This window comes from Gymnogyps californianus, chromosome 14 (assembly GCF_018139145.2).
Source record: "Gymnogyps californianus isolate 813 chromosome 14, ASM1813914v2, whole genome shotgun sequence".
Classification (NCBI taxonomy): Eukaryota; Metazoa; Chordata; class Aves; order Accipitriformes; family Cathartidae; genus Gymnogyps; species Gymnogyps californianus.
The window spans coordinates 1470067-1491815 of record NC_059484.1 but is presented as its reverse complement, the minus strand read 5'-3'; the positions used below and the strand labels follow the sequence as shown (position 1 = coordinate 1491815).

The following is a 21749-nucleotide window of genomic DNA, read 5'->3' as shown; positions in this document are numbered from 1 at the left end:
CCTGAATTGCCAAGAACCATCCAGGGCAACACTCTAGCTCTAGGACACAGGAGACAAGCTCAGCTCGTGGCCATAAGCAGTCAACCATTTTACAGCTTGTCTGAGCAACAGCATGTGCTTCTGCTGGTGTTTTGGGGTGAGGACGGCGTCAGAGCAGACAGCTCTTCCCATTCTTTCCCATGCTACCCCAGCAGCACACTGTCTGGCCGCTGCACTGATGTTTGGAGAAGAAACCCCCCAAGAGAATCCCCCCACTCCTCCTGCACCCACCCTCACGCCCGGGGCTGCCATACCTGCACGTGACGTGAAGAGCTCACAATGTTACATGGCACCAGGCAGAGCAGCACGATGAGAGAGAGTGTTTGCATACGAGCAGCAAAGGCAAATGCTGCCCTGGCTTGGTGTCAGCCTCCTGGCACCTATGGTAACCCTCTGCTCCTCAAGGCCTGCGCTTCTCCCTCCTGTGCCTCTCTGGTCTCCTTCGTGGTCTGGGCATCCTGTCTGCCCCAGAGGTTCCTCCCTGCCCTGCTACAGCATCTTCAGGTCCAGATTTTCAGAGGCACAAGGGCTAACTATCACCTCGTGAAGTGGACCGAACCACTCCAGAGCTGCAGTTCCCAGCAGTACTGGATCACTCCCTTTTAGCACAACACGAAGAAATTGAGGAAAGAGCTGGTGCAGAGCAAGGGAACAGGTGCCGGGGGCTCTGCCTGCTTTGGACAAGGGAGGGATGGAGCAACCAGGCAGGACAACTGCCTGCCTGGAGCTCCAGCCAGCACAAACAAGGGAGGGAGATAGATGGACCCAGCTCTAAGCAAAGGTGTGGTCTATGCATACTTGTAAGACCCCTCTTGCATTCCAAAAAAAATGTTCAGGCCTTCCCAGAATTTTGTCATTGAAGGTGGTGTCTCCAAACAAGCACTGACAATTCTGGACAGGACTACGAGCAGACTTAAAGGCCCAGTTTTCTGATCTACCAGTCTGATGATTTTCTGGGATCACCTCCATCACAGCTACTGTGGTTGCACAAGGCACATCAGCAACGTGGCTGACAGTTCTGGTCCATCTGATGTTCATGAGGTCTTGTTTGATGGCTGTGCTCTGCCCACTGTCATGGTTTAACCCCAGCAGGCAACTAAGCACCACACAGCCACCCGCTCACTCCCCCCCAGTGGGATGGGGGAGAGAATTGGAAGGGTAAAAGTGAGAAAACTCGTGGGTTGAGATAAAGACAGTTTAACAGGTAAAGCAAAAGCTGTGCACACAAGCAAAGCAAAACAACAATTCATTCACCACTTCCCATCGGCAGGCAGGTGTTCAGCCATCTCCAGGACAGCAGGGCTCCATCACGCGTAACGGTGACTTGGGAAGACAAACACTATCACTCTGAACGTCCCCCCCTTCCTCCTCCTTCCCCCAGCTTTATATGCTGAGCGTGACGTCCTACGGTATGGAATATCCCTTTGGTCAGTTGGGGTCAGCTGTCCTGGCCTGTGTCCCTTCCTAACTCCTTGTGCACCCCAGCCTACTCGCTGGTGGGGTGGGGTGAGGAGAAGAAAAGGCCTTGACTCTGTGTAAGCACTGCTCAGCAGTAACTAAAACATCCCTGATTATCAACACTGTTTCCAGCACAAATCCAAAACATAGTCCCACGCTAGCTACTATGAAGAAAATTAACTCTATCCCAGCTAAACCCAGCACACCCACAAATCCTTGTGTCCATTCCCATCCCAGTGTCTGAAGTGAGGGTTGTTCCAAACAACCCTTTAGCTCTTTCACTGTTGACAAATGAAGCTACAGAAGGAATCCACAACTGGAGGAAAACAGCACAGGAATCTGTGTGAATCACACCTCCCAAACCAGGTATTATCTGAAAAGCAACTGCTCACTCTTCTAAGTGGCTGTGTGCATGGCTTCCATTGCTGACAATTAGCAAGTGCTGACCTTGCAGTCAGAAGAGAGGTGCTACAAGTCCTGCTGAAATAATGATAGCAGAACAGCCATCCTAAAATGGACATCAGATCCCGAGGCACTATTTAATGAATAAATCTGGGTAAAATGTGGGCTGACTCCACATAGGTGCCCTGAAGCCTTCTGAAATTTGCATGATGCTCAAAGAAGCCGCCAAAGCCCGGTGCCAACCTGCCTGGTCAGATCGAATTTATCTAACTCATAGCAAGATCTAACGCAATTAGAAACCCATTTAGACAGCCTCAGGACAGAGATTGCCTAACCTCTCAGCCTATCAGAGCTCTGAACCCATCAAGGATGTGCAATTTGGCTTTTCTTTGGTTGAAATGAAGACTGGAAAGGAAAATATGGAAATAAATCATCTGAAGGGTGAATCATAAAATCTAAAGGGGTCATAATCTTTATGGAATAATGTCTAAATTGGACGGACCGTGGTGTCCTGAAATGTCTATCACCTTCAAGCTGATAATAGAGCCATTTTGTAGATAGTTGGTATAGAGCCAAAATTGCTTGGGACACAGAAGGAGGTCTCATAATCACATTAAAACCATCTGAAGATCCCAGGGAGAAAAAGGTTCCAGGACTGGGAGTAACGCTTGAATAAAGCCCTCAACGAATCCAACAGCTGTAGAGTGGGGAAATAATGCTGGGAAAATAATGAGCTAATCTGGTTCCCAGTTGCACCTAGTGGAGCTGAGAGATAGTATTGACAGCTCTGGGGAGAGCAGGGGCTCCCAAGCCATAGACTCAGGACTCTAAAAAAAGAGAGAGAACCAGGAATGCTTCAACAGATGACTTTGCATGGAAAAAAATGTCAATTTCTTGAAATCAGATCATTTTTCAAGTGAGTTTCTTGTTTCACAGTTGGGGCAGGGGGGATATCTTTGCTGACATGTAAAAATGAAAAAACGATGCTCTTGCAAAGGTAACTTTCACTTCAGAATTCAAGCCAAGTATTAATTATGAAGCTAAATTCAAAAAGGTCAGTCGGAATTGTGCCTTTAGAAATTATTAGAAAATATATATATATTTATACATCTATATCTGTTGATTGACTTCAGCCAAAATAAAAAAAAAAATGTCAATTCTTGCTGATTTATTTTCAAATTGAAAATTTTCCTCTGATGGCAACCCTATTTTCTAACCACCTCTATTTCCATAGGCAAACGGCAGAAGCTTTTCCTGCTTGGTCAAGGAATTGTGTCTATTCCTTGTGTCTGTGCACCAACACGCTCTAGACATCGGCAGAGTCCTCACTTCAGTGGTCTGCAACCAACCTGCACCTAATGACAAATGATGATACTGGGTAAGACACACCTTCATCTGGAGAGGTCAAACAGGTAAGACAAGTAATATTGAAAGGCTTGGTAAGGCCACTTATCTTGCCTGCGCTGCTCTGGCATTACCACTCTTACTGGCACAGGACCCCTGGTATGGATAAGCTGAGGACAGCTTTCTTTTACCCTGTCCTCAAATCCTGGGTGAGCTGTTAAGACCTTGAGCCAGACCTTGCAGATTGCAGCTCACGAAAAATTTCCTCAATGTTAGAGAAGGTTTCTGAGCTCTCTTTGGGCAAGAGACGTCCTGACAGTCCCTAATAAACTGTGATCTACTTGAAATCCTTGGAAAAAACAGCCCAAGCTCCTCCAGGCACTCCCAGGGCCTTGAATCACAACACCTTGCCCAGCCTGAATAATAACGAAGGGCTCTTCAAACATCTGAAATACTGATTTTGCTTTCTACTGGGCTTGAGTGCTTTTGATGAAGAAGCAGAAAGATTAACAGATTAGTGTAAGAGGAACATCAGACATCACATTAGCAAGACATTTAGAGCACGATCTCAGTCCCCAGCTCAGACAAGAAGCTCCCCCCACAGCAGGGACGGATATCTGTCAGAGTCTCCCCGGCAGCAGCTTTGCAGCTGCTCAAGAGCATCGGGGAGTTTGGAGCATGTGAAAACCAGGCCACACGGGAGCTAAATAGCTCCAGGCTTTCAGGTTGCTCGGGCCTTTAGAGATGTCCCAGAGGAGCTGAATCAGGGCACTCTGCTCCGACAACTTTGCTACGGAGCAGGATCAGTTCCAAGGGCGAGGTGGTGATTTGCTGCCCTCCCAAAATGACGGCTCTAAAGACAGCTTTGATGAAACCTACCAAGATCAGCGGCTGCCCAGCCGTGCCATGTTTAGATAGTAGATCAGGAGGCGGGTATTTTGCAGGTGAAGAGGTGCTCAGAAGGATGTTTACCTCCTGGGGCAGGGGCATCTTAAGGGATCCTTGGGCACGATCCACAAGGCATGGCTGTGAATGCCAAAATGTATATAAATGATGAGATAATGTACGAGCTTTCTCCTGCCCTCCTAGCAGGTCACTGCCACAAACCTACTCTCCCACCCACTCTTTCCTGTGAGCATCTGAAGGACTGAGGCAGTAAACAGCTTACGCCACAGGAAGACATTGATGCAAAACAACTAGGAGATGTTTTTAAGGGATCTTGGGGAGTTGTTTTCTTTCTGTTCCTTTGTTTGGCCTCCTCTTCGTCTTGTGCTCTTAACCACAGGGTTGAGTCAGGAACCCCACTAGGAAAAGAAACCTATACTGCTGGTGGGATACGGAAAGCAGGTCCTCAAGGGTGCAGACTGAGACCTCCAGAAAAGTCCAGAAAGTCAGAGAGAAGACAAGGTCAACGGGGACCTACTGGGGGGAGGCTGAGTGGGTCCGAGTCACAGGTGACCCTGGCTCCCAGAGGCGAAACCAAGACCGAGCTTCACCGGGTTGGACTGACGGACGCCGCAGCTAGCATCAGAAGTGACAAGAAGAGAAGGACCAAGGTGCCAGCGGTGGCCTGTGCCCCTGCAGCCAGGCTCCTCCTCACCCATGTTCAATCCCTCTCTGCCTCAGCCAAGCAGACCGTGTGCTTTCTGGGGCACTGAAGGAGCAGGGGACTGTGGGAAGAGTCCCTTTTGGAGTAATCTCCATCTACCATCTTGGTTTCTCCCAAGAGCAGAGCTTGGGTTGTGTAACTGCAGCTTGGATGGACCGGCTTGCAGGGCAGTACGTAGGAGCACAGCTCTCCCATGGAGATGGGCTGTGCCCAGGGTTTCATGGGCAGGTGCTCTCACGCGACAGGTATGCGTGGGGATGGAGGGTGGAGGGAGAGGAAGGTGCTTTGGGCTTGGCACAGGGCTCAGCTCCAGGGGCAGCGTTCAAAATAATAGGCCAGCAAGAGAGAGATTTGACAGGGTACCGCAGGGCCTGAATGTCCAAGACCCCACAAACCATGAAGGGGAGCTCCTGGTCTTTGCGACGCACCCCAGCACAGCCCCACATGAGTCAGCTGCACAGCTCTTGCACACGATTCATGCCGGGGCTCCCGGGTGGACACCAGCTCTGGGGACACAAGCACACAGCATCCACCTCTTCACTGCTGCCCCACGCCCTCCGCACCTTGAGCTGACACAGTTCCCAGGGACAGAGCCGCTCTGTGCCCCTTTGCTCCACGCATCCTCTAGCCCTCGCTCTCCCCCGCAACACCCCACCCCATCCTGCCCTACATCACGCACCCTCTCATTACCCCAGCCTCCTCTCCTTCCCGTCCCAGAACATCCCAGCTCTGTCCTCACCGGGGAGCACCCCACCCTCCACCCCCTTCAGCTGCATCCCACCCTCCCCCTTCACCCCATCCACAGCCTCCTGGCTGCTCTCTGGGCGGAGGGACCACAAAGTGCCCAGGGACACACCCCGTCGCAGCATCGGGTTTTGCCCCAGGATTTGGGTGACTGATGAAGCAGGCTGCAGGGCTGGGCCCCGCTCCAGGCTGGTCTGTGCGCACAGGGAACAGCACTGCAGCTGAGAGCCCAGCCGAGCAGGCAGAGCAGTGCTGGGAATATCAATCAGCGTGGCTTGGACCAGGCGGCTGCCCACACAGCCAGCGCTTTCTTCGTGCAGAGGTTCCACAGCTCGGCTGTCGGAGCCAGCCGGGGACTCAGCCCTGCGCTGCGGAGGGCTCAGCATCCCTCTGTACTGGGGCCAGCAGACAGCCGGTCAGGAGACTGATGGGGAGGGGAAAGCAACAGGGAAGGAGGAGGTCACTGCCCGAGCAGAGCAGGAGGAAAGATCAGGAGAGAGGGATGGAAAGGAGCAGATACAATTGTGAAAGAAAAGAGGGGAAGGTGGGAGGAAAAAAAAGGAGAAGTCTCTCAGATCCAAGCTAGGGAAGCCCGTGTTCACCACAGACCAACACTGGCTCCACGGGCATCAGGCAGGGAGAGCCTGGGGGTGTGAGAAGTGAAAGGAAAAGGAGGGCAGGGAGGAATGAGCAGCATCTGGCTCAGCAGGGTGGGAAGAGGGGAACTGGCTGGAGCTGCAAGCCATCCAGGCAGCCCAGCCCGATGTGAGGAGGCCCAGGCAGGCAGCACAGGCTGGGCGAGCCTTCAAGGGAGCAAAGGACAAGGTCCCTAGTGCTGGTGGGGCCAGGGACCGTCAGGCAGGAGAGACCCGATGCTCTCCTTGATGGGATAGGGACAGTAAGCACCACTGCCTCCTTGCAGACACGCTGCTTACAGAGGAGTCATCACCTGCCCAAGGCTGCACGCTATGTACACCCCGCTGTCACCTCCTGCCGCGTACAGGCTGTGCACACCCTGCTGCCACCGCTCCACACAGTACAGCTTGCGCACAACCCTGTGCCACCTTTCCCCGTGGTACCAGCTGTGTACCCCCCCATGCCTCCTCCCGCTGCAGTACAGGCTGCACGTACCCGGCTGCCACCTCCTCCCGGGACAGGGGTTGTAGCCCTCCCTGTGCCACCTCCTCCCAGAGGAGACACAGGCTGCACCCCCCTGCATCGCCTACCCCTGCCACACAGCCCATGCACGTGCCTCCGCCACCCCCGGCCACAGAGACCGCGCACACCTCTGTGCCACCCCTCCGTGGGGTACAGGCTGCGAGCACCCCGCTGTCACCTCCCACACGGAGCGCAGGCTGAGCACACCCCGCTGTCACCTCCCCTTGCAGCACAGCCTGCGCACACCCGCGCTGTCTCTGGCTGTACAGGCCAGGCTGTACCACGGGGTTGCTCGTCTCCCATGGCTGAAGCTCTTCATTTTGAGGTCCCAAATGCCCCACGGTGCTCTCCCAGGCATAGGCACCCTTTCCTGCCATAAACCGAAGTCCCCCAGCACAGACCTGCCAGGAGCCACTGCACATTCCTGCCTTGCTCGTGGGGCTCTCAGCATCCTCACCAGCTCCCCAGAAGCCGGCACGGTGTACGACCCACTCCTCGCCCCCTCTTGTGCTCCCCCAGTGCCCACAAGCACCCCATTGATGCTCACAAGCCGCTGTGCATTCATAGTTGTTTGGCAGAGCCCAGCCGCTCTTCCCAGCACAGCTAGGGCTCAGCCCCCGCACTGCAGCCCCCGGAACCTCACCGACACGTTCCCTCATTCGGTCTCTGCACGTCAGAGCCAAATCTGAACCAAGTGCAATTGATCCCGGGAGCGGGAGCTGATTTGCAGTGCCTGGGAACTGCTCCCAGCACAGTGTCTTTCTGAAACTGGGGAAAAACAGGGCAGGTCCCCCATGAACCCTCAGCTCCATCTGCAGCTCGTCGCTGGATCCATTTATCAGCTCATTCCACGTGAACGACCTTGAGAAAATCCACTGACCCAGGACAGTAGGAGACTTTCCCAGACATCTGCCAACACCTAAACCTGCAATTTATGGAGACTCTAAGCTAAATTCTAAAACAAGACAATTTCATTTCTGTCCATTACAGTTAAAATATTCCTCTTATCCCCCCCGCCCCCCGCAGAGAGTAATTAATACTGCACAGTGCTCCTGAGCCTGCAGGCAGGTGCAGGCACCTCTGCTGAGCTCGCAGTAGCACACTGAAGTTAACACCACTCCAGCCAGCTTCTCAGATGGTGGGGGGCTGTAAGGACCCGGGGCAATCTTGGGTTTGTGCAGCCAGGAAAGGATGTAGTATAGCCCCCTCCAGTATAAAAAAGCCCCAAAGGATGAAGCCTGGGAGACGGGCAGAAGAAAGAGATGCTCCCCACGCCAGCATCTGAGAGGTTGCGTTCTCACCCCAGGTTCATCAAAGAGCTGCCGAGGACAAGGAAGGAAGGGAAACTTCTCTCAGAAAGTTCCCAAAGGGAAGCAGATAGCAACGCTGAGCCAAGCCCCAAGACTGCCCTGCCCAGCCCTGCGGGGACTAGCTATTTAGGTGGTTGCTGGTGTCTCCTTTCCTCCTCTGCAGCCATCGCATCTCCCCGCAGGTCCCAGCCCTGCCTGCCTAGGAGGCCCAGACACTTCCTGGACGGTTCAAGATAAAACCTTATGCTGTTAGCAAAACAAACTAGGAGGCTGTGAGAGCCAAGGCTGGCACAGGGCTGAAACCACCGAAGCCAGAACCACTGGTTTCCCCGGATGATCTAATCTCTCCCAGCGCCAGAGCTCCTCTTCTCCAGCAGCCTGGTGCGGCCGGTTGGAGCCCCTGGGGAAGAGGTGAAGCTGGTGTGACGGGCACAGGGATGTCTGCCCAGTTTGAAAGAAAAACCGTGAGAAAGAGGACGGAGTGGCTGGGGAGGGGGTCCCTGAGATGTGATGCTTGGCTGGGGGGAGGGGGGTGTAGGATGGCCCCATCCAAGGCCTGGGAAAGGGGTGCTGTGCTGCTCCTGCCTACCAGGATCCATCCTCTCTCCATCCCGCTGGAGACAAGAGCCTGAGCAAGCCCCACGGCAGCAGCATCGCCCCCAACCTGCCTGCCAGGAGGGGCAGAGCCATCTTTAGGGGGAGCGTGGCTGCCTGGCTCCAACGCCCTCCCGCAGCCCCACCGCCACCAGCAAAGCCTGCCTGGGAGGACCTCTCCTTCGCTGCAAGGGTGCCCATCGCATCCCAGGGTGGGGGAGCGCCTTGCTTCAGGTGCTTCCCCCCGGCGCTGCTGACGCACCGAGGCTCCATCTGCAACCGCTTGCGTCCTCATTCCAGCACTGCGGCGGGCGAGTGGCAGGCGTCTTCCAGCCCTCACCGGCAGGATTTGGGTCATGCTAGCCAGGCACCGCGTGGCAGGGATCTGCTCCTCCATGTGCTGGCTTTGGGACATGGGTGGGTCTCAAAAGGATGTGGGGATGAACCAGGAGAAGCTATGCAGGGGGATGTTGGGATGGAAGAAAGCTGGTCCGTGGCTCAGACTGCCTCCACATCCACACATGTACATGTGTGTGTGTATGTACATGCATGTGTTCTGGAGGAAGCTGTCTCCTTAGAGGGCCAGGCAGTGACTGGAGATGGGAGTTGTCAGTCTGGGGAGGGGGGTCAGCGCCATGAGGCCTCTGGACTGGCCATGCTGGGGCACAGTGGAGGGCTTGTGGAGATGGCTGACCCACGTGAGCATCACTTCTGGGCGCTGCGGGGCCTGGGTGCTCTGGTGGCTGAGGACATGGAAAAGATGCCTGGGAATTTGCTGGGAGCAAGAGCATCTTCAGGGGCAGCAGGGAAAATAAGGCACAACGGCTCAAAAATAGAAAACTTTATTGAAGTCAAATCCAACAGGGCAGCTGAGCTCAGCCCCACGGCAGGAGCCCAGCCTGCCGCTCACCGGGGTACAAAGAAGGGAGCATGGGTCTCCACAGGGCACAGAGGGTACAGCACGGTGGGGGAGTGGGTGGTCCTCACCCACGGGGCCCCAGGAAGAAGGCAAAGCCACAGGCACTCGTCCCCCCTCTCCCTCCCTAGCTAGTTAAGGATAGACCCGACAGGCGCCAAAGCAGAAACGTGGTGCAAGCTAACTGGCCAGACAGCCTGAGGAGAAAGAGGGTCCTGCAAGCTCCGGGCTCATCCCACGACCTCCTGGGACGGCTCCAAGCTCCAGTGCACACCAGCGAGCAGCCCTTCCCAGTCCGCAGCCAAGACCTACCTCCGCCCTGCCCCGCACGCAGCAGAAACCCCTGGCTGGACCAAGAGCAGTGACCCGATCGCAGCACGCAGCAGAGACCCCAGTGCCCCGCTCCTCCAGCCCCAAGCACGAGACCCAGCCCCGGCACACGGCCGGACCCGTGCCGCCTGAAGGAAGCTCCCTGGCTGCCGGGATCCGTTCTCCCCCTCTGCAGCGGCTGCAGCACGGCTCCCGCAGAGCCATAGCTCCGGGCCCGATGCTCGCGCTAAGGGAAGCCCGGTTTTCACCGCGCCGGCTATGGCAGAGGGCCCAAGCCTGGGGGAAGCCAGAGCCTGAGCCTGGGAAAAAGGTAGAGCTTTGCTCCTCCACCCAGCCCCACCTGCCTGGGCAGCCACAGCGGGTGCAAAACTCCCTTTTGGGCAGCTTTGTGCAGGGATGGCAAAAGATTCAGCCGCACCAGCAGAGCCGGGCTGGCAACAGCAAGGCTAGCGCCTTCCTCGCTGCTCCCCGGACAGGGGCAGGGCTGGAAACTTGCTGCCCAGAGCTGTGGCAGGAGCAGGACCGGTCTCTCCTCCCCACGAGTCAGCCCAAGCAGAGGGATGGATGGGAGGGCGGGCATTGCCCTCCTGGGTGCTCTTAGAGCCGGTACCCAAAGGGTACCCGGGTGGGTGGGATTCCCTCCCCCGAGCTCCACATGCAGAGGCACACGCATGCAGCGCCCTTCACATCACCGTCACCCAGGCAGCGCCGCCAGGACCCAGCCCCGGGCGCTCTGACAAGGGCTCGGACAGTTTTTGGCCTCCCACCACCACCATCCCCATCCCCTCCCCGCCCCACGACCAGGCTCCGTGGCTCGGCTCCGGGGTAGTCCTCTGCCAGCCCCCCAGGCCGCGCATGCAGGGCTGGGGGCCAGTCCACGCTCACTCCCACACCTCTGTCCAGATGGCTCCCCGGTGCAGGGGAGGGGCCGCTGCCGGCCTCAGGATGAGCTCTCCTACCTGCTTGTTGGTGTATTTCTGGGGATTGGTGCGGTAGCTGTAGTCCGAGTACTGCTCGGAGCCCGTCGAGTTGTTGTCTCCGGTGCCAACAAAGGTGTTGGTGGCCGGCAGGTCCTGCACCACTTGGTGCTTCTTGGAGGCAGAGGGCGACTGAGGCTGCAGCTGGATGGAGGGCAGCGGCGAGTTAGAGCGGTAGTGGCGACCCAGGTCTGGGCTGCCTGGCGGGTAGTTGAGGGGCAGGTGGATTCGGGGGCTGTCGCTGACAGAGTCGTTCATGAGGTTGAACTTGAGCGATTTCTGCAGCCCCGTCTCCTCCTCATCCTCCGTGGGCTTGGGCGGCTTCGGAGACTTGCTCTTCTTCACCTTGCTCTTACTCTTACCACTCTTGCTGGCCTGCTTGGGTGCGTACAGGTCCTTGGTCTCCTTCTTGCCTGCCTGGTAGCCACTCTTGGCCTCCCGCTGCCGGCAGTAGCGCACCAGGACGACCAGCACAATGACCAGGGTGACGGCCACAATGCCGGCAATGACTCCGAAGAGGATGTTGCTTCGCTGCTTGCTGCGCTCGTATTCGGGGTCTCCGGCGATGTCTATGTCGAGCGGTGTGTCCAGGCTGTGCCCCACCAGCGTGTCCAGCAGCGTGCGGTTGGCCAGCGTCTCGTTGACGTAGAAGTGCACCAGTGCCGTGCCGTGCCGCGAGGGCTTGCCCTTGTCGTTGACACGCACTACTAAGCGGTGCAGGCCATGGTGCTTGCGCAGGATCTCCTTCTCCAGGGTGATGTCTCCACTGTGCGGGGAGATCTGGAAGAGCTCGAAGGGGTTGCCTCCTGTGATGCTGTAGGTCAGCTCTGCATTGACGCCAGAGTCAATGTCCTCCGCCTTGACCTTGCTCACCTGCTGGCCAGGGCTGGTGTGGGGCAGGATGTGTTTGTAGGTGGCATTGGAGGGTGAAGTGATGAAGGGAGCATTATCATTCTCATCCAAGACATTGATGGTCACCCCTACGTAGGCAGACCTGGGAGGATCCCCACCGTCCACTGCCTTGAGTCGGAAAGTGTATGTACTCTGCTGCTCCCGGTCAAAAGAGATGCTGGAGAGGATGGTGCCAGTGCCATTCTGGATGACAAAATCCCCGTTGTCTTGCTCCACCGACAGCTGGATGCGGGCGTTTTCTCCTTTGTCAGCATCGATCACCGTCACCATGCCCACAGGGCTGAGGGGCGGCATGTTCTCCATCACTGAGAAGTTGTAGCCGCTCAGCATGAACTTGGGGTCGTTGTCATTCCTGTCCATGACGTTGATGGCCACAGACGCTGTGCCCTTGAGGCTGGGGCTGCCCTTGTCTGCCGCCACCACCAAGAACTCGTAGCGCTCCCGCTGCTCTCGGTCCAGCACCGCCTTCACCCGTATCTCCCCGGAGTCAGGGTCAATGGTGAAGGAGCCCTTGGAGGAGGGGTCCGTCACCAGGGAGTAAACCAGCTTGGCATTGGAGCCACTGTCAGCATCGCTGGCGCTCACCTCCATCACCAGGTCGTCGGGCTCGTTGTTCTCAGGGAAGGCCACCTCGGTGAAGCTCTGGCTGAAGACAGGCGCATTGTCATTCACGTCCACCACCTGCACCTTCAAAGAGTTGGTGCTGGAGAGGGGCGGATTCCCCGAGTCCACCGCCACAATCTCAATAGTGTACTCCTTCACCGACTCGTAGTCCAGCGGCGTGGTGGTCTGTAGGAAGTATTTCTTCTTGCTGTCGCTCCCTGTTTCACTAGCCTGCCGCAGCTGGAACGGGACATCACCAGCCACCACGCAGGTCACCACGGCGTTTTCTCCCTCATCTCGGTCGGACACCTGCACCAGAGCCACTGCTGTCTCTACTGGCACGTCCTCCGAGATGTTCGCCATGCCATCCTGGTGGGTGACGAGCCCAATGCCCCGGATCTCTATGGAGGGCGCGTTGTCGTTCATGTCCTTGATGGTGACCACCACCTGGGTGCGGGCGCTCTTGGGGTTCGCCCCCTTGTCCTTGGCCATGACGGAGAACTTGAGGATGTTGACGTCCTCGCGGTCGATGGGCCCCTGCACGGTGATGAGCCCCGTGGCGCGGTCCAGGCGCAGCAGCCGGCGCACCATGTCTGAGGCTTGGTGGAAGGAGTAGTCAATTTCGGCATTGGCGCCCTGGTCCGAGTCGTTGGCTTTCACCTGCGGGATGGAGGGAGAAACGGTGAGCAGGAGGGCAAGGCGGTGCGAGCCCCTCCGCAAACCGCCGTGCTGCCCGCTGCGGTCTCCTCTGGGGATGGCTGGGGGGAAAAACCAGGATTTCCTCTTCTGGGGCCAAGGACTATGGGGCAAAGAGCCTGGGACCGGCAGAGCAGCTGGGAGTGGCCCTCCGGCATGGAGGCTTTTTCCTTGCTCTTCCTGCAAAACCGGCTGGGCCGGTTGGCCATGCTCCTCTCCCGGCCAGCTCCGGCACGCAGGGAATCCTCCAGGAACCCGTGCTGCTGCGACCCAGGCAGCAGCGGGGAGGGATGTCTCCAGCTGTGCCCCGTCCGCAAAACCCTCCCCAAAGAGGGGCTTGAGCAGCTGCCTGGCCGAGGTGAGGGTGAGGAGGGAGGCGAGGCTGTGCAGAGCTGCAGCAGCTCCATCCTGGCACTCAGGGATGCAGCCAAGCGGGGACCAGGGCTGCCTAAGCTCTGCACGGCACCAGCAGTCCCTGCCCGCCCGTCAGGAGCTCTGCATTCGCATAAACCTGCCTCTACGCCTATTATTTGCTTTCTAAAGAAGATGAGGTTTGTCTAACATTTGCCTCCCTAATCGGCTCTCCGAGCAGCCTCTTCTCTGCACCATTTGCTGCTCCGCCGTTATCTTGCTCAGCAGATTTGGATGGAGAACGAAAGTTGTTAAATGTAAATTCCACCTTTTACCTCCACTCACAAAAAAGGCGGAAGTCATTTTCCCCCTGAAAGATAAAAGCTGAGCAATGGCAGCAGCGGCGTCTCAGCCCATTCTCCTCCCGGCCGTGCAGCTCCCTTATCTGCTTCCAACTTCCATTCTCTTAACAGTGAAAAATGAATTCTTAAAAAATTCACATCAGAATTAGCAAGCAGATGAGAGCTGGCTGCGCTCCGCTTATTAAGATGGCAGCGGCAGATAAACAGATGTCGGCTACTATCATCTCAATGCCCCCTCCAAGCCAAATCCACCGAGATCCACCCCCTCGGGCTCCCTGGGCCAGTTTGCACCGCTGCCTGAGATGGGGCAGAGCCCCTGGCCCCTGCCGACAGCAAGGTACCCCGGAGTCATGGGCAGCCCCCCAGACGGGCAGCAGGGATGCTGCCTGCCCCCCATCTCCTGTGCGGGCCTGAGTTTCCATGGAGCGGCCAAGGGAATGCCACTTATGAAAGGGTCTATGTCTTGTGTGCGGGCAGCATTGAGACCGGTCTGGCATGAAGCCAGACTCCCCGTGGACTTCAGGTCCCAGCCCTCCCCGTAACCCAGAGCCTTGCTCCCGCATACCCGCCAGCCCTGCTGCTGCCCCTCAGTCACGTCCTGCAGCCCCGGCTCTGGCTGCACCTTCCCGCACATCCTTTCCAACCTCGCTTTAGCAGATGTGACATCCCAGGGACCTGCCTGCCCGCTGGCCCCGGGTGACACTGTGGGCTCCTATGGCTTGCAACCCTTCTAGGCTCCCTCCTCCTTTGAGGAACCGTGGCAGCAAGCGGCCGTATAAATGCTCCCAGGGTTGTCCCTGCTGCAGCCAGGCAGGAGGGGAGCTGGAAAGGAGAAGAAAGCCCCCACACTCACCTGGAGGACAGAGTGCCCCACGGGGCTGTTTTCGGAGAGCTCTGCCTCATACAGGGCCTTCTCGAACTTGGGTGCGTTGTCGTTCATGTCCAGGATGGTGATACGAAGCAGGGCGCTGCTCGCCCGCGGTGGGTTGCCTCCATCCTGCACCTTGATGGTCAGATCGTAGGAGTCCCACTGCTCCCGGTCCAGGTTCCCCATGACGATCAGCTGTGGCTGCTTCTCATCCTGATCCTCAGCCACCTGCAGCCCAAAGAGCTCCTGTGCCTCCGGACCAGCCGTCAGCTCGTAGGAGGCAACGCCGTTGGGGCCTGAGTCCCGGTCCATGGCCAGGGGGATGGGGAAGAGCGTCCCGATGTTGGTGTTTTCGGGTATGGAGAGGGTGAGAACGGGCGAGGCAAAGTTGGGGGTGTTGTCGTTGATATCGAGCACCTCTATCTGCCCCTCGAGCAGGCGTGGGCTGTTGTTCAAGATGAGGTCAGTGATGGACACTTCAAACTCTAGGAAGCAGGGCTGTCCGGGCAGGAGGTGCTGGCACTCACGCAAGCTCTCCCGGTCGATGGAGGTCTCCGTGGTGTAGATGTCCCCAGTCTTGCCATCCACACGTAGGTACGGGGCCCCCACTTCCAGCTTGTAGAGGTGCCCCACGTCCGGGAAGCCGTAGTCAGAGGCCAGGCTCCCTATGAGGGTGTTGGGGGGTTGTTCCTCCTGCACTTTGTAGACCACACGCGTCCCAGAGACCAGGGAAGGGAGCTGGAAGAGGAGCCACAGACCCAGGCAGGATGCCAGCGGTTTCATCCTGCGCTGCAGGGGAGCTGCAAGGAGACGGACACCGGAGGTTAGGCAGCCCCAGGCCCCTGGGATCGCTCCGCCCCAGCCCACTTCCCCTGGCGTATCCTTTTGGGTGCATCCCCTGTGCCATGCAGGACTGCACATGGTCCCAAAGCAGCCCCCCGAAGGGAAGGGGCTTCAGGGGCTCGCCTGGCAGACCTGGCCCCAGCCATGGTCTCCTGGCAGCCTCTGCAAGCAAGTGCCCAGGAGGACCGGTCCTGGCTTGCAAAGTTCCTGCAACGCCCTGCTCGAGTGAGCAACCCAGTCATTGAAACCTCAGCCCTGGCTTCCTGTCACTTGCAGGAAGGCACTCCTGCCACTGTCCACCCTCTTCGTCACCACGCAAACTGTAATTAGACCCAACGAGGCACACTAACAGGGTGGACTGCACGCAGCCTGCTGCCAGCAACCCGATGGGAGCCGGCCAGGCTCAGAGACAGCTTCTCACCACAGAAACACAGGAGCATTGTGTGCCACACAGTGCAGGGCCACTGCCTGCCACGCACAGCGGAGACACAGAGGCACTGCATGCATCTGCCAGCCCTGCAGAAACAGGAGCACCAAAAGGGGGGCAGGGGCTCTGCCTGCTCTGCAGGGCTGCAGGGCTGCCACCCATCCAGCACTGCAGGGACATGGGGCACTGCCAGGATACAGAGCTACCTCCCATCCATCACTGCAGGGATTCAGGGCACTGCCTGCACTGCACAAATACCACTCATCCATCACTGCAGGGACCCAGGGCACTGCCATGGCAGGGACAGAGCAGCACTGCCCTCCCTGCACTGCCGACACAGCAGCACTGCCAGGCTCGCACTGCGAGATGCGAAGGCACCACCCATCCGACACTGCAGGGATGCAGGAGCCCCGTGCATCATCCATCCTGCACGGCATGCGGGGCACTGCCATCGACCTGTGCCCCTCACAGAAAGAGGGGCACTGCCTACCCCTGTATTAGAGGGACACAGGCTCACTGCCCACCCTGCACTGCAGTGCAGACGTACCCCACAGGGCAGACCCTGTGCATCCCCGCGGAGCAGCGGCACTGCACAGCCCCAGCACACTGCAATGGGAGTCACAGCATCTCCCCTCTGCTGCACAGTCACTAGGCAACCCCATACCCTGCACCAGCAAATACTGTTCCTTTCGCTTACTGCAGACACTGTTCCTTCCCATTCCCTCCCACTCCAGACTGGGACACTGCACGCACGCACTGAGTGCTCACCCTGCCCCACATGGGCAGCCCTGCGCCACCCACCCAGTGCCAATGTCCACCCCACCCGCCGCAGAGGCAGTGACAGAAGTACTGCCCCCCTGCATTGCAGAGACGCACACTGCACACGCTGCACCGCAGGCACCCAGCCACTGGAAACCTCCTCCCAGTATGCACACACTGCAGAGGCAGTGCCAGGCGCACCGCCAGCCCCATAGAGACCATCCCCTTCTGCGCCAAGCCACACGCTCTGTCACCAAGCCCCTGCCTGGTGCTGTGCTTGGCCACCAGCTTTCCCGTCCCCCACTTTCCATTCCGGGAACAGACCTTCCTCCTCCAGCGTCCAGGCGCACCCACGCAGCTTCTGCTGAGCCGTGAGTGTGAAGGGGTGCAGCCCAGCTCACCGGCACCCAGAAAGCCCAGTGGCTGGGTGCCCTAAAATCAACAGCCACAAGCATCTGCCACGGCCCCACAGCAGCAACCCTTTCTCGGCACTCCCATCGCTCGCTCTCTCCATGCTCTGCACCCAGCCTGTGGGATGGGTGAGTGCTCCTCCACCATCTCCCCTCCATGGTGCCACATAGCAAGTGCCTAATTCCTGGTTACCCTGGCATCGTACAGATCCTCAACAAGTGGAGCATCCTGCGCTGTCCACCCTGGTACTTCCCGCAAGCCAGCAGCTCCCAGTCCCTCCACCCCTCCGCTTCCCCACGGACAAGTGCCTCATCGGTGGCACGGAAGAGAGGAGCTCTCCCTCCGCAGGTGAAAATACATCTCTGTTTCTGGAGACAAAACTATGGCCCTGAAGCCTAGCTTGACTCTGCTCCCTTGTCCTGCAAGCATCCTTCATGCAGAGAAGAGGTATTTCCACCTTGCTGAGGGCATGCATAACTGTCCAGACCAGCGCTGTGTGCCGATATCTCTGAGATGTACGTCCCCAGGAGGAAGGGAAGAGGCAAACAAGACTTCTTCCACCCCTGCACAGGGCTGAGGACAGAGGAGGTAAGAAGCTGAGCAGAAACACAACGCATCTCTGCATCAATACAGGCGAAACCCAGCAACGTGTGTCCGCGCACACGTGTGTGTCTGCACTGAGTGTGCATGTACCCGCGTGTGCACTATGAGCATTTGGGTGGATGTGCACCTGCACAGAGCACGACTGTGTGTCCGTAGGAAAAAGCATACATGTGCACACATGTGCACTAGCAGGGTGTGCAGGTGTGCCGCATGCGTGCATGCACTGCGAGGAGCACATCTATGCCTGCACAGGGAGAGCCTGTGCACCAGACACGAGTTCGCATTCCTGCACCGAGCGCTCGTGCGTGTGCACTGAGCAACGCGTGTGCCTGCGCGGGGGAGCATGTGCGCATGCCCCTGTCACCGCCGGGTGTGCCTTTGTGTGATGTCACCCCGTGCGGGGGTACTTGCACCATGTGCGTGTGCATGCCCCGACTGGGTCACGCGCGTGTCCGCCCGCAGCATGCGTGTGCGCTCGCACCGGACGCCCTCCACATGCCCACCTGCCTTCATGGGGTGTCCGAACCCGCACTGAGCTTCATCACCCCGTTGCCCTGCGCTCCGTTTGGAAATGGCTGTGCGGCGAGGATGGGGAGAAGGGGAAGACGGGCAGCCCCAGCCGCTGGGAAGGCGCTCCCGGAGGATGCCCCGGCCGGGAGAGGCACCCGCGCTCGCCGCCAGACTGTTTGCACAAGCCTGTTTGCATTGGGCTGGGCCGTGACTGCCGATGACGTAGCGCCGTCCTGACTAAGCCTTGGTGTGAGGTGGAAGATCTCAGGTAAAGGTGGCAGTCCCAATGCAGTGCGATGCCTCACAAGGCCCTGACTGAGCCGGGAGGGAGGGCCCCAGGAGCTGGAAACGCCAGGAGCCCTGTGCCAGCCTGGAGGAGGAAGGGAGTCACCCAAGGGTGCCCAGCACCCATGCTTTCTGCTCCAAAAAAGGGGCTGGAGCCTGAACCCAAGCCCCATTCCCACAGGTGAAGGAAACCTGGGAACCCAAGCGGGACCATCGCCCTGCAAGGGACTGCTGGCAGGCATGAGGGGCCCCGGGTTTGCCAGGGAAAGGAATCCTACTTGGTGTCTAGGGGTGCGAATGACACAGCGCAGACGTGAGAGCCCAGAGCTGGGCGTGAGGAGGAGGAGGAGGAGGAGGAGGAGGAGGAGGAGGAGGAGGAGGAAGCCTCCACCACTGGGGAAAAGCACGTCTGTGCAGGAGACAGAGGCTTCCCAGGGGCCAGTCCAAGGCATCGGGCTATTTTCCCATGGGATCTAAGGACCATCCCACACTTTTTTCTCCAGTGCCAGGCACCTTTTTCCGACCTGCTGGCAGAGCACAGAGCACTTAAAAATAAAAACCCCTCCCAAAACAACTATTCCTCCGCACACACAATTCTCCCTACGGGGAGAGTGTGAGAGAGACTGAACCACATGAGAGAGGCGTTAGTCACGCTGCTTAATGCATGACTGGGAAGCTCTCGGAGGACAGTGGCATGCAAAATCCTACAGAATTCAGCCATCCCCCCCCAAAAAAAACAAGCCCTAATGAGAGAGAGGTTATAAAGCGCCGAGAATTTAAGCAACTGCTTGAACAAGCCTGTGCTCCCTGTGATTCCCACAGCCCCTTGGCCCCGTTCCACAGAAGGCAGCACCGCTCCGGGAACGGGCACCAAAGTCCACCCTCTTGTTGCTCCCAACGGCTGATTGCATGGCTCGGAGCCATGCTTACAAGTCTATCCAAACCCTGCACTGAGCACACAAGTACTAATCCCCCACACCCCCCCAAGCTCTGCTCTGATGCTTGGAGTCGGAGCAACATCCGAGCAAGCAGCAAATGCTGATCACGGCTCCACACCGCGCGAGGGGCTGAGATCAAGGACCATATTGTCCAAAAATCGGCCACTGATGTTCAGTCCTGCATCCAAGGCACGGATGGGCTGAATCCTGGGCATTTTGTGGCACGTCCACGGTTTCCTTCGGCTCCGGCTGCCACTGCGGCTGCTCGGCATTTATGCAGGCTGGGCCCAAGTGCCCCGAGCTGGAGCACCCCGTGAAGAGGAACCTCACTTGCTTGTGAACAGCTTTACCCCAAAATCACCTCTCAGGAGTTGCACAGTGATTCAAAGAGGGCGAAACCCGGGGCCCTCCCTCCTCCTGCCTCCTTCTCCACATCCTTTCCAACTCTGGCAGCCAGCGAAGCAGAGACCTGTCAGAGCCTCCCTAGGGCGGCAGCCCCCATCCTCCCACCCCGGGGGTCCCCCACAGCCCCTCCGGAATCCTGCGGGGTCCTGTCCCATCCTGCCACCACCCCACCCGCCATCCCGGCCTGGAGGGGGGCCCTGGGGGAAGACAAATACATCGCGGGCCTGAAACACCCCAACAGGGCCGCAGGGAGTCGGCAGCAGCGGGAGCGGCTCTCCCTCAGGACTGCAGCCCGGAGAGGCTGGGGGGGACTTGGGGAGGGGAGACAGGGGACCCCCCTACCTCGCAGGGTGCCGGGGTGAGTCGCGGCTCCCGGCCCCCACCCGCCCCCGCCGGCGGGGAGGGAGGATGGAGGCCGGGCTCCGCTCCCGGCCGCTGCGGCCGAGGCTCCCCGGCCCCCGGCGGGGCTGCCCGGGCTGAGGCTCCCGCAGCCGGCAGCGCCCCGGCAGCGCCGGCTCCGGGCACGGAGCATCCCGCTCCGCCGCTCCCCGGAGAGCCCCGGGGGACGAACGGGGCGCCTCCCGCCAGCCCCGCGCACACACACACACACACGCATACACACACACATACACGCACACAGACACCCGCGGAAAACACACGGGAGCCGCTTTCCCGGCACCGGCTTCACGCTCAGCCTCGCGTACAGGCAGGGAAACGGGGATTTTCTAAGGCGCAGGCACGCACACCCCGCTGACACACTCACTCGCGCACACCCCCCGCTCCTGTAACACACACCAACGCGCACCCCGCTCCCCGCACACAAACGCAGCCCGCTCCTCGACACGCACACCACTCCTGTAACCCACACCCCAGTGGCACACGCACACACACACGCAGAGACACCCCGCCACGGACACAGGCGTGCACACCTGCCAGACCCCTTCACCCCGCTCCTCTCGCACACACACACACACACACACACACACGCACACGCACAGCCCCGCTCCCAGCACCCAGCGCTCGCCCCGGCTCCCAGCCGGCTCCCAGCTTATCCGCAACTTATCTCTCGCTCCCACGCACCAGCGCACCCCGAGCCGCGCTCACACCCCGGGCGCACACACCCAGGGCTGGAAGGGGGACACACACCCAGAGCCACCCCCGACAGGAAAAAAAAGCCAAAAAACAAAAAACACGCGCTCACCCCGACACAGCCGCGCACACCCACAGCCACCCCACGCCACCCACCCTGCCCGCGCCCGGGCTGGCCCCGCTCCGCGCCGCACAACAAGTGGCAGCGCCGGGCGGGATCGGTAACCGGGAGCCGCCCGCCGCCGCTGCCTGCGGAGCCCCGCGTCCCGCCGCCGCCGCCCGCGCACCCCGGCGCGGAGAGGCGCGGAGAGGCGCGGAGAGGAGCGGGATGCTCGCCAGCGCCGCTCCCGCCGCCGCCCGGCCCCGCGCTCCCGTACAGCGGAGGGTTCCCGCCCGGAGCATCCCGCACCGCTCCCCACCGCCCCGCACCGTTCCGCAGCTCTCCGCGGCCGCGGGCGGGGGCTCCCGGCCCTGCCGCAGCTCTTACTTGGATGCGGACGGCGCTGCGCTCCGTGCCGGCCCCTTGCGCGCTGATCCAGCGGCGTCTGCATCGCCTCCTCCCCGCCGGGACCGGGCTCCCCCCACCCCCCCGGCTCCTCTCGATCGTTATCCACGGATGAAAACCAAATTTAAAAAGAAAAAAAAAAAAAAGAAAAAAAGAAAAGAAAAAAGGGGAGGGGGAAAAAAAAAAAAAATGTCCCGTGGGAACCGCCCCCCTCCCCCGGGCCGGGGCTGCGGCTCCTCCGGCGGAGCGGCGGCGGCGGCAGGGCTGGCGGCAGCCCCGGTGGGCAGCTCCGTCCGTGCCC

At 59.1% G+C, this 21749-nt stretch overlaps 1 protein-coding gene across 1 annotated transcript in view; it reads right to left on the bottom strand.

Annotated features, from left to right (window-relative positions):
- The window catches only part of PCDH1 (protocadherin 1), a 53560-nt gene extending 32066 nt beyond the window's left edge, over positions 1 to 21494 (bottom strand). The window contains exons 1-3 of the mRNA XM_050905182.1: positions 21431 to 21494; positions 14659 to 15473; positions 10864 to 13056 (exon numbers count right to left, since the gene is read on the bottom strand). Of these exons, the coding sequence (XP_050761139.1) occupies positions 10864 to 13056; positions 14659 to 15473; positions 21431 to 21494 (3072 nt within the window). The remainder of the gene's footprint in view (positions 1 to 10863; positions 13057 to 14658; positions 15474 to 21430) is intronic.
- Between the last annotated feature and the right edge of the window lie 255 nt (positions 21495 to 21749).